At 42.6% G+C, this 13,305-nt stretch overlaps 1 protein-coding gene across 3 annotated transcripts in view; it reads right to left on the bottom strand.

Moving 5' to 3' along the window:
• Positions 1 to 2,796: 2,796 nt before the first annotated feature.
• LOC106577167 (tau-tubulin kinase 1) overlaps positions 2,797 to 13,305 on the bottom strand; it is a 38,203-nt gene continuing 27,694 nt past the window's right edge. For all 3 annotated transcript variants that reach the window (XM_014154979.2, XM_014154981.2, XM_045700987.1), the window contains one exon: positions 2,797 to 13,063. In XM_014154979.2, the coding sequence (XP_014010454.1) occupies positions 12,607 to 13,063 (457 nt within the window). In that variant the 3' untranslated portion in view covers positions 2,797 to 12,606. The remainder of the gene's footprint in view (positions 13,064 to 13,305) is intronic.

Below are 13,305 nucleotides of genomic sequence, written 5' to 3'. Positions count from 1 at the left end.
TACGCATCACATAAAAGTACGTTTGATTTCAAGCACTGTGCGTATGTTAACTCTGCTCTTCTCAAGAAGCTATGGGCTAATCTACATTTATCAAGGTTGTTTTTGTTTCCATTGAATATGTTTGACTATAAAAAAATGGAATGCACGTCAAGACCTACAGACCACGAAGTAATCATCTAACTGAACTGAGGTTTCCATATTGACCATTGAGAATGTATGTGGTTCTGTGCTAAACAATGTGAATGTAGAGTACATGTTAATGCAAGTTGAAATAATACAGTATAAGAGATGTACAACTCAGGTCTTGATATGGTGTTCATTTGAATCCTTCAGTTGATGCATCATTAAAGAGGTTGAACCTGGAAGAACTGTCCGAGATTCCTTGAATTGTGTCCTCACTCCTTTACAAGTCTGACCTCATTATTTGGTCAACAGTAGTTTACTGTTTGCTTTATTCAGTGAATTCACTTGACATGCTCATGGACTATGGCATTGGATCAATGCTGCTTTTGTTTCACAGCCAAGGAGACACACAAATTACATGTTTGTCTTCAAAAGAGAACTTGTCTTTAGAAGAGTAAAAGGGTCCTGTATTCTTGAGTTCTAAACTAAACAGCTGCACACACTCCTGTACTTCAAATAACATGTTTGGATGGATGTGTGCATTACTTTAGAACTAGCTGTTTTATTAATCATCTGAAGCATTGCCAAGGATTGGATTTATTGCTTGGACAGCAGTTCCAAAATAGATAAAAAAGAAGTTGATGGCCACTTGAACACCATGGTTACAGCCCTAAGCTCTTCATTGGTACCTCTTAGGGCAGGAGGCCCAAACTACATTCAGCTGGCCGAATTGTTTTCACAACATAATTATAAATCATTTGTAGACTGCAAATGTACTGAAAGAAGCACAAACATAATGAGTATTTCACAAAAACATAATCATTTCAAACTTTTATTACATTTGGATAAGATCACACATGTTTCTCAGATTTTTTAAATTAAAATCACCTTGAGCAGATTTCCTGGTGTTTTTGTCCTTGAAGCCGGTGTTTGTTGGATATATATCCAACAAACACCGGCTTTTCGGGGATTACCACTTATTATATGTGACCAACCAACTTCTTCCACAAGATATAGTCCATACACAAGTCTAGGGTTGCTAGAGACGTGACCCAGTTGTTCGTTCTTTTTGTTCTGTATCTATAGACGCGACCCAGTCAATAACTTTGAACTGAAGCTGGAAAGACAGCAAACTAGCTGCACTTCATTTCGTATGACCTTTTTTCAATTTACATTTCTTTGTATATATCCATACAAATTATGCCCCTACACATTCATTACTATGGGACAGTTGGACATCGAATTTGAATATTGAAACAATGTTGCAAATTTCGGAGACAGACGGTAAGGTTTCTCCCCTGTTGAAAGTAAATGTTAGTCTAAAAGAAATGTGAGATAATGTCTAGATGCTTTTTATAGTGGAGATCAAGTTTATAATTTCCCTGCCTGGGTTGATGAGACTGTGGATTGCGCAGTCAGATGGAACAGAGTAAAAATCATCATTTTAACGTCATAGATTTAGCCGGTGGTAACTTGTGGAATAGACACCAGTTGGAATGCACTTTTAACCAATCAGCATTCAGGATTAGACCCACAGGTTGTAGAAATCTGTAATAGATTTGTTCTGTACTGTAGACTTTGTACAAGTGTCTCTGGTTTTGCTAGTTTAATCTTAAATCCTTTGAAAATGGGTAACTGAGGAGACTAATGTGCCAACTCACTTTGCCCCGAAAGAGAAGTGAGGCATGAAAGCAAGGAAGGGCATTGGGGCACACTGGCCGCGGTTTAATTTAATGAAATCAAATCAAAATCATGGAATATCGATGTACAGTCCGGTCCAAAATGAATGGCACCCTTGACAAAGATGACTAAAAAAGACTGCATAAAATAAATAATACAAACACTGAGCTACTGAGCAATTGTTCAGAAAAATTGATTTTGTTTAACAAGTAATACTTTTTCTCTCAAAGAAATAGGGGTAAAATTATTGGCACCCCTAAAGATTCTTATAAATATAAACAAACAAAATAAAATCTGCATTAACATTCTACTTTTTTTAAATGATTCTTATCTTATGGAATGCATTTTGGTCTTCAATGGCTTCCTGTTTTACTGGGGTAGAAAAATGAAGTAACACGCATAGGAAAAAGCAAAGAACTCACAAATGGTTATTGACCTTCATAAATCAGGTAATGGGTACTGGAACAGTGGTAATCTTGCCTGGTATTGAATGCATGTGTATCTTGTCCCCACGCACAGTGAGGAATATGGTTCTGGAGGCAAAGAAAAGTCCCCAAGGGCCACAGTTGGAGAATTACAGAACTTGGTCACATCTTCGGGTCACCAAGTTTCCAAATCTACAATTTGACACCATCTTCTTTGCCAATAGGCTCTGTGGAGCGGTTGCCAGAAAGACACTTTCATTGAGAGCAACCAACAAATGTAACCGCCTGGAGTTTGCTAAACGGCATTGGCACTTGGATTGGAACTGGCGCTATGGTCAAATGACATGAAAATAGAGCTCTTTGGCCTAGAAAGAAGGATACATATGCAGAAAATAACCTCATACCTACTGTAAAATATGGTGGTAAAGCTTTGCTGTTACAGGGCTATTTTGAATTGTATATGAATTGTACATGTCATCATAATGCAAAAATTCAACATGGATGGTCTCCATGTTGGTGAGCTAAACAAAGATAAATATTCAAACCAAGTCAATGGTCAATCCCAACATGAATGAAGCAGATCTTTATTGTTGATCATCAGTGATCAAATGGCAACTTGTCAGCAAGCTAGTTCATATAATAAGCAGTTAATTGGATAATGATTTAATTCATGAAGCACATTCATGCAAAGTTCATCCTGGATTGGGCAGATCGATAGTCCACAGAGAAGGGGGACAGAAAACATACTGAATGTACCCATAACAGAATACCATCTTTGCTCCCTCTTCCTACCATCACATTATGTATTCATTGATAAAGTACATGTACAACAGTCAACGCTTTAGATTGGATACTTTATCTTGACATTCTTAAAAATGTAAGTACATGTAGTTTGTAATACCCTTGATTGGTTAGCATTTCTTCGCATTTCAATTTACATTTAGTTATGAATGCTGTTTTTTGGGGGGGATTACATTCCATATTAAGTTCCATCTCTCTCACCAAACAATATTTTGAATCATGTCAAATTAAACACAGATATTTAACACATTTTTGTTAGTTTAAATGCAGCAGTATTATTAGAGCTTGAGGAGGTCTCATCCAACAATTTGATACTTCTGAAAAATAAAGTTAACTAAACAAATGCAATTACAATTTTTTTCTAAAGACTTCTTTCATTTATCAAATAAAAATAAAGATTACCTTTTGTCTCAAGAAGTAACTATATTATGTACAATAAACTATTATGGAACACCAGAAGCAAGTATATTTCAAGGCATGCCAAATTTCTTGGAAATGCTGATTGGTACAAAAGTAAAATAGATGGACCAATTAAAAGCAAACTTTTATTAGTGTGAGCCAATGAAATTGCTTCATATTAAACTGTGAATGATTGACATCACATAGCAGCTCTACCTGAGTGCATGTCTCACTACATTGTTCAAGACATTTTGGGGTGACATCAGAAAGTTGTTGGGGTATTGTATGAAGCAAAATAAATGGATTTGAAAACGTATTGTACTAGAGTAGATGTTTCGTTGTATTATCCTTGTCATTTGATGAGAGAAATTATGATTCCTGTAAGATAAAAGGGTAACACATTATACGTGAAGCACAGAATAACATACTGAGAAAAGACAAAGAAACATAGTGACATTTAAAGTGCAAAATAAATACAATTCTACAGGGATGTTTTTAATATGTAAGTAGGTACACGGTATGTTCAAAATCATAGGATTTTGTAACTGGTAAAATGTTTAGGAATTAGCAAAATGTCGGAAATGGGAATGATTGATGATTTTACACCTGAAGTAAACATTCTATGAACCTGTATAACTAGCTCTACCTCATGTGTATAAACTGTGAAGGACTTTTCAAAATATTCAGAACTAGGGACCTGGATGAAAATGGGGCTGGGCCATGCTATTTCAATTTTAGTCAGGGGGAGGGTTGAGTATTTTTTTTATCTAGTCCAGGTTCGATGAAATGTCATATTGCTCAGTGTTTGAGAAGTAGTTGAAAATTACATCTCAATGTGTGCCCGATGCTGCCCCTCATCCCTGATTATCTGCAGGGTGCGCAATATCAAGTGCTCCTAGTGTGGTCTCAATCAAATGATGCATATTCTATAGGCTATAGGCCTAGGCTATACGAAGAGCATGCTCGGAGAAGCACAGGGCAAAGTTATATTTCCAAGAAAATGTACTTCCCGTGTTTTTGCGCCCCTGGGATGGTGTATATAAAACTCGGCTACACAGCATTATACACTTCAATGGATAGGCTATCCCAATCATGAGCCCCAGCCTGCCCTGCTCTTGCTGATGTAAACCCTTTTGTGCTGCCTAACCAATGACTGTGCTGTGTACGTTGGCACTTCAGGAGATGAGTGAATGGCTTCTTTTGAAAATAATGTTTGAATTTCTCAAAACAATTCTATTCCTGTGCGTTCGGACTAGGCCTATTGATGTCCTGTTCAGTTTGAGAGGGAAAGTGTGGCGATGAAAAGGAGGACCGGATGTAAGCTTTCTACTGCTTTAATTGATTTGAATAAAAACGATATGTTTCGCTGCGCATAATGAATATATTTATCAGACTTATTGACCTCACAATAAGCCCGATTCTAGTAACTTACACAACCTACATTACTATGAAGCACCAGCCACAGATATTTGAGAAGGCTTAATTCATTTAAACGGTCTTCATTTTAATTTTACTTTAGGCTACTAACAACAAGAGGGTTTTGTGTTGGAGACTATTGTCTTCATATCCAAGAAATAAGAGCTAGGCCTTCCTGTTTGACAGAGGTAGGTCTTCATATTTGAGATAGGGCTTGTGATTGATGTGATTGGCTTGATGAAACATGGCTCAAGCGTTAAATGAGGCCTCTCCTTCTGGTTACACTAGTGACCATATCCCCACACATCCCACAAAGGCTGAGATGTTGCTAACATTTATGACAGCAATTTTCAATTTACGACGTTTTCGTCTTTTGAGCTTCTAGTCATGAAATCTATGCAGCCTACTCAATCACTTTCATAGGTACTGTTTTCAGGCCTCCTGGGCCATATACAGAATTCCTCACTGAGTTCCCTGAATTCCTATCGGACCTCGTAGTCATGGCAGATAATATTTGTATTTTATTTAGACTCAGTGGGTTTTGTCCAACATGTCTCGGGACCTACGCATTGCCACAATCATACCCTGGTTCTAGTTTTGTCCCGTGGAATAGATATTGTGGATCTAAAAAAAAATCCTCATAATCCTGGACTATTGGACCACCATTTTATTACGTTTTCAATCACAACAAATAATTAACTCAGACCCCAACCAATGATATCAAAAGCCGCGCTATAAATTCTCTGACAACCTAAAGATTCCTAGATGCCCTTCCAGACTTCCCTTCCACACTGGAGTACAAAAACCACCTAACCAAGGAGCTAAACTTAACCTTGCGTAATACCCTAGATGCAGTCGCACCGCTAAAAACAAAACATATTTGTCACAAGAAACTATCTTCCTGGCATACAGAAATTACCAGAGCCCTGAAGCAAGATTTGGAATGGAAATGGCTCCCCACCAAATTGGAAGTCTTCCGATTAGCTTGGAAAGACAGTACCATGTAATATTGAAAAGCCCTCATTGCTGCTAGATCAGCCTACTTTTCCACCCTGATTGAGGAGAATAAAAACAATCCTAAATGTATTTTTGATACTAAAAAGCAGCATTCCCCAAGTGAGGATGGCCTTCACTTCAGCAGCGATGAATTCATGAACTTCTTCGATGAAAAGATCATGATCATTAGAAAGCAAGTTACAGACTATGCGTATTTCTCCAAAACTCAGTTGTCTTGAGTCTGCACAGAACTCCCAGGACCTCGGATCAATGGAGACACTCAAGTTTTTTAATCCTGTATCTCTAGACACATTCACAATAATAGTCATGGCCTCTAAACCTTCCAGCTCTAAACTACTGTAAGAGCTACATCCTGTGCTTTGCCGTCCTATAATAAATGGCTACCTATACTCTGGATGTGTACCAAACTCACTAAATGTGGCAGTAATAAAGCATCTCCTTAAAAAGCCTTGAGACAGATTTTTTTTAAAAATCTATCTGCCAATATCGAATCTCCCATTCCTCTCAAATTGTTATTTAAAAAGCTGTTGCTCAGCAACTCACTCCCTTCCTGATGACAAATAATGTATAGGAAATGCTCCAGTCTGGTCTTAGACCCAATCATAGTACTGAGACCACGATTGTGAAGGTGGTAAATTACCTTTTAATGGTGTCAGACCAAGGCTCTGCGTCTGTCCTCGTGCTCCTAGAACTTAGTGCTGCTTTTGACACCGTCGATCACCACATTCTTTTAGAGAGATTGGAAACCCTAATTGGTCTACACAGACAAGTTTATGTGTGGTTTAGATCTTATCTGTCGAAAATATATCACTCTGTCTCTGTGGATGGTTTGTCCTCTGAAAAATCAAAGTTAAGTTTGGGTGTTCCTCAAGGTCTGTTTTAGGACCACTATTTTTTTCACAATAGAGTCTACCTCTTGGGGATGTAATTTGGAAACACAATGTCAACTTTCACTGCTATGCAGACAACACAGCTGTACATTTTGATGAAACATGGTGAAGCCCCAAAATTGCCTACCATGGAAGCCTGTGTTTCAGACATAAGGAAGTGGATGGTGGCAAATGTTTTACTTATATACTCTGACAAAAGAGAGATGCTAGTTCTAGGTCCCAAGAAACAAAGAGTTCTTCTGTTTGACCGCACAATTCATCTCGATGGTTGTACAGTCGTCTGAAATAAAACCTAACCTACAAAGCATTACATGGACTTGCTCCTACCCATCTCTCCGATTTGGTCCTGCCGTACATACCTACACGTACGCTACGGTCACAAGACGCAGGCCTCCTCATTGTTCCTAGTGTTTCTAAGCAAACAGCTAGTGAGGGCTTTCCCCTATAGAACTCCATTTTTATGGAATGGTCTGCCGATCCATGTGAGATGCAGAATCGGTCTCGACCTTTAAGTCTTTACTGAAGACTCATCTCTTCAGTAGGCCCTATGCTTAAGTGTATTCTGGCAGAGGGGTGCGAAGGTGAACGGCAAGGCTCTGGAGTGACGAACCACCCATGCTGTCTCTGACTAGCTGGCTCCCCTCTCTCCACTGGGTTTCTCTGCCTCTGTCCTTATGGGGGGGCTGAGTTACTGGATTGTTAGTGCTCTCCCATGCCATCCTTAGGAGGGGTGCATCATGTCGTGCCAGGCTTTATTCCCGCTATACTCGTCTTGAGTGGGTTGAGTGATTGACGTGATCTTCCTGTCCGGTTTTGCACCCCCTCGGGCTTGTGCGGTGGGGGAGATCCACCTTGTCTCAGGGTAGTATGTTGGTGGTCTGTTGATATCCCTCTGGTGGTGTGGGGGCTGTGCTTTGGCAAAGTGGGTGGGGTTATATCCTGCCTAGTTGACCCTGTTCGGGGGTATCGTTGGATGGGGCCACAGTGTCCCCCGACCCCCTGTGTCAGTCTCCGGTGTCTATGCCGCAATAGTCTATGTGCCGGGGGGCTATGGTCAGTCTGTCCTATTTGGTGTAATTATCCTGTCTTATCTGATGTCCTGTGATCTTAAGTATGCTCCCTCTAATTCTCCAATGTCTCACTTGCTCTCTCTCTCTCTTCCCTCCAGGAGGACCTGAGCCCTTGGACCATGACTCAGGACTACTTGGCCTGACAACTCTTGGCTGTTCCCCCTCCCAAGTCCACCTGATTGTGCTACTGCTCCAGTTATTGCTGTTCTGCCTGCGGCTATGGAATCCTGACCCGTTCACTGGACATGCTCCCTCACTCGCTCTCTCGGTCTCCTTCTCTCTATACCACACCTGCTGTCTCGACCTCTGAATGCTCAGTTATGAAAAGCAAACTGACATTTACACCTGAGGTGCTGACCTGTTGCAACCTCTACAAACACTGTGATTATTATTTGACCCTGTCGGTCATCTATGAACGTTTGAGCATCTTGAAGAACGATCTGGCCTTAATGGCCATGTACTCTTATAATCTCGACCGGGCACAGCCAGAAGAGGACTGACCACCCCTCAGAGCCTGATTCCTCTCTCGGTTTCTTCATAGGTTCCTGTCTTTATAGGGAGTTTTTCCTAGCTACCGTGCTTTTACATCTGCATTGCTTGCTGTTTGGCGTTTTAGGCTGGGTTTCTGTATAAGGGTCTAGTCTGCCATTTAAGAAATACATTCTGAAGGATTTGTGACAAGCTACAAGCAGGCAGGAGTGCTCAGCATTTCAACAACAGCACTTTAACAACATGCCTATACATTTTGCATTAAGGCTGTTTAAAATAATTACTTAGAATGAAATATCAATGAAACAAAAAATTCCTAATTAGGCTACACTGTCATTCCACAATGCCTTTGAATTCACTTTTAGAAACATGAGTTTGGCCAGTCTTTGGTTTGAGGATCATGCGGTGAGCTATGGATCTTTATTTTGTAACAAGAATGTAATGGAATAAAATAGAATGAATTAGAAAATGATAGTTTCACAATTGAAAAAAGTTGCAAGTGCATATAGGCCTACCTGATGATCTGCGGCTGCTGTGTTAAAAAAACAAATGTATTTTTCTCAAATTCATTGATGATCAGATACCTCAGTCATAACTTGTTCGGTTGCGCTCCATTTTTACAGTTGATAGACAACTTTACCCCTGTTCCAAACTGAAGACTACCCTCTTTTTTAACAATAGCCTGTATAGAAATCAAAACGTCGCCTGTGCTGCAGCATGCGCTCATTCGCTGTCATGCTCTGTTGAGGTATTAAAACAGATTCTGCTTCTGCGTTTATAAAAGGCTATTTTTTTCTCAGACCTGCAAATAAGATGATAGATTCATGCAGTGGTTTTATTAGAAAGCAGAGCTTTTCACCCCTACCCTTGTCCACAGTGGTCTGCGAATCCACAACCTTCTGGCCCGCCGCCCTTGCTACTTAGCCATGTAATGCTTACGAAACGGTTTCATGTAATGCTTACAGCTTCTAAAACTGCATATCTAAGGCTCTTGTCTGTCCTACGAGTGAGGTTAAACGTTAGGCATGTTGTCTGCTATCCACTTTGTTTGAATTATTATTTTGGGTATAGGGGAAGGTCACTAGTGTTTTTTCAAGCGTGCAATATTTTTTACTGAAGGGAGGGCCATCCATTTTCTTTTCAGAGCGATCCGATTTCCTCCAGGTATCCCTCATTATAAATAACGTACAGTCCCTAACACAACAATAACAGAAATCATGTTCATTTGGACACATTCCACAGTATCTATCTTTAAATGTGTTTCTGATTTAATTTACGCCCCAAATGGCAACCTACTCCCTATGGGCTCTGGTCAAAAGTAGTGCACTAAATTGGGAATAAAGAGCCATTTGGGACTCTCTAGGTACATCCAATGAACTCCTACAAAATAAAAGCCACTCATGATCATATCTGGGTGAACCGCTTCCCAAGGTAGACAAGAACACATGCTGACCATTACAAAGCCACAAGTACATCGACTTTATGCATTCATTTCGATTCCCTCAAAATCCTTTTCTATCTCAATGAAAAAGACAGAGGAATAATGAGACTTATTTAGGTAACACTTTACAATAAAAGGTACCTTAATTTAAAGCGTTACCCTTAGTTCAAATAGAGATTGGCCTACTGTATGAAACATTTAGCAACACGTGAAGCAGCTCCTGGTGAAGTGTGATATTGTCTAATGAACACCTTCATAGGGCTTTATGAGACTGTATACTACTCTATGGCGGTTATCATACATTAGGTCGGGCACAGGTTATCATTCCAAAATGTAGATTTACCAGTCCCTGATTGGTTGTGAGAGAGAAATAACAATGCCAAGTGTAAACTGCACACCAATCCAGATCTGATTCTTATCTACATGACGGTAACTTTATTCAAAGCACCTTGTAAAGTGTTATAATGCTTTAAAAACCTTAATAGAATCTCATAGATGCAGTCATTGAGCATTGTGAAACTTGACAATCAAGTAATAAGGCATGAGAGAGATATTCATAATATATAACAGTTTCTGGTACCTTATTGCTTTATTGTAGTTTTATAATGCTCTATGACTTCCATAAGGTGCTATGAACGCTTATAACGCAATATAACAGTTCAGAACTCTTCATAAGAAGGAACGTCAAGTGTTACCTAAACTACAATCCGTGGTCTGACCTAAATAAAGTTAATCCTATAATTTAGCTATATATTATTTTCATATCACACGTAATCATTTTAATTTAAAGCACTTCTTTAAGCAAACTAGTAAGTGAGATCAGAGGCTGCTGCTCTGCTGTTGCAGTTTTCTTTCTTCCCTGGAAGCATTAGTGATGGGAGGAGTAGACAAGAACTGGTCTTAGAACAGGTCTTATTAAGGCATACGAGGGCTGCTGTACTGAGTCAGAATCACAGGGGGGCTAGGGGAGGCTAGGGGAACCCCATTACAAATCAGGCACCCCACAATCGATATGGACATTGGGCACCATCATCGTGCAGAGCCCCAAGAGTCAATGTGTAATTCGAACCCTGCTAAGGAACAAGTTCCCAGACAGGTGCAGGGAGGCCACAGCTGCAGTAGGAGGTAACGAACACCCACTTCACTAGTTTGTGGCATTGGGGGTCACACCCACTTCCCTAGTCTGTGGAATTTTGGGTCACACCGACTTCCCGAGTCTGTGGCATTGGGGGTCACACCCACTTCCCTAGTCTGTGGCATTGGGGGTCACACCCACTTCCCTAGTCTGTGGCATTGGGGGTCACACCCACTTCCCTAGTCTGTGGCATTGGGGCTCACACCCACTTCCCTAGTCTGTGGCATTGGGGCTCACACCCACTTCCCTAGTCTGTGGCATTGGGGGTCACACCCACTTCCCTAGTCTGTGGCATTGGGGTCACACCCACTTCCCTAGTCTGTGGCATTGGGGCTCACACCCACTTCCCTAGTCTGTGGCATTGGGGCTCACACCCACTTCACTAGTCTGTGGCATTGGGGGTCACACCCACTTCCCTAGTCTGTGGCATTGGGGGTCTCACCCACTTCCCCAGTCTGTGGCATTGGGGGTCTCACCCACTTCCCTAGTCTGTGGCATTGGGGGTCTCACCCACTTCCCTAGTCTGTGGCATTGGGGGTCTCACCCACTTCACTAGTCTGTGGCATTGGGGGTCTCACCCACTTCACTAGTCTGTGGCATTGGGGGTCTCACCCACTTCCCTAGTCTGTGGCATTGGGGGTCACACCCACTTCCCTAGTCTGTGGCATTGGGGGTCACACCCACTTCCCTAGTCTGTGGCATTGGGGGTCACACCCACTTCCCTAGTCTGTGGCATTGGGGGTCTCACCCACTTCCCTAGTCTGTGGCATTGGGGGTCTCACCCACTTCCCTAGTCTGTGGCATTGGGGGTCACACCCACTTCCCTAGTCTGTGGCATTGGGGGTCACACCCACTTCCCTAGTCTGTGGCATTGGGGGTCACACCCACTTCCCGAGTCTGTGGCATTGGGGGTCACACCCACTTCCCGAGTCTGTGGCATTGGGGGTCACACCCACTTCCCGAGTCTGTGGCATTGGGGGTCTCACCCACTTCCCTAGACTGTGGCATTGGGGGTCTCACCCACTTCCCTAGACTGTGGCATTGGGGGTCTCACCCACTTCCCTAGACTGTGGCATTGGGGGTCACACCCACTTCCCTAGTCTGTGGAATTGGGGGTCACACCCACTTCCCTAGTCTGTGGCATTGGGGGTCACACCCACTTCCCCAGTCTGTGGCATTGGGGGTCACACCCACTTCCCCAGTCTGTGACATTGGGGGTCACACCCACATCCCTAGTCTGTGACATTGGGGGTCACACCCACTTCCCTAGTCTGTGGCATTGGGGGTCACACCCACTTCCCTAGTCTGTGGCATTGGGGGTCACACTCACTTCCCTAGTCTGTGGCATTGGGGGTCACACCCACTTCCCCAGTCTGTGGCATTGGGGGTCACACCCACTTCCCCAGTCTGTGGCATTGAGGGTCACACCCACTTCCCTAGTCTGTGGCATTGGGGCTCACACCCACTTCCCGAGTCTGTGGCATTGGGGATCTCACTGCTGCCTGGTGCTCTCTATTACTGGTTTTGTTCTTGGCCTTAACTGTGATTAGAAGCAGACCCCTCTTTGTTATCTTAAGCTGAGAGTTGAAACATAGTGTTTTCGCACAAACACGTTTGAGGTCGTGGAGTTACTCTGACATACAGTAGATAAAGGGGTGTGTGAAGTGCAGTGTGGATAGTCTGGTGGATAGATAGCCCTGATACACTAAGCTAGGCTATATTATCTGGTGGCTGTCTTGCTCTCAGACGCATCTGACTTCCCCTTGGTGGGTGTGGATGTAGATGACAACGGGTAAAGTTTGCCTCGCCTCCTGGGCGTCCCAGGGGCTGAGGAATCATCGGTTTGAGGCGGTTTGGGTTTTAGCGGAAGTGCAGTCTGAGCCCGCACGGATATGAGCTGCCTCCGGACCTCTGTAACTGCAGCCCCCCGGCGTGGGCGCTGAGGGGAGGGGCTGTCGGTCCGGGAAGTGGAGTAGCAACAGGGTGAGGTGCTGAGGCTACGTGGGGAGGGGCATGCAGAGAGAGGGGCTCGGGAGATGACCCCACGCAGGGGGGTCTGGGGGGTGGAGAATAGGGAGGAGGAGTTGGCCCCGGGTCCAGGTCGGGATTGCAGAGTCTGGGACCTCTGGTGCAGTGGAACATTTATTCTTGGGGTCCTAGTTTTGTGTGATTGATGCCTGAAACATAGAGATACAACACAGAGATAGTCATAAATGTAGAATGACGCTTTGAATTCTGAATTCTGTTGTAGAATTATGCTTAAAGATTATAATCTGGAGGTTTTCACATAATATTAATATTATTATCCATTCAGAATATTATTCAAAAGGCTGGGTGAACAACAGAGTGGATAAAAGGCAGCCTTGGCGTGAGCCCCTAGAGATCGGGAATTGATTCGAGCATGTGTTTCCTGTCAAAT

The sequence above is a fragment of the Salmo salar genome, chromosome ssa18, assembly GCF_905237065.1.
Source record: "Salmo salar chromosome ssa18, Ssal_v3.1, whole genome shotgun sequence".
Classification (NCBI taxonomy): domain Eukaryota; kingdom Metazoa; phylum Chordata; class Actinopteri; order Salmoniformes; family Salmonidae; genus Salmo; species Salmo salar.
The sequence above is the reverse complement of the archived record's forward strand: the minus strand, read 5'-3'. Positions and strand labels throughout refer to the sequence as shown.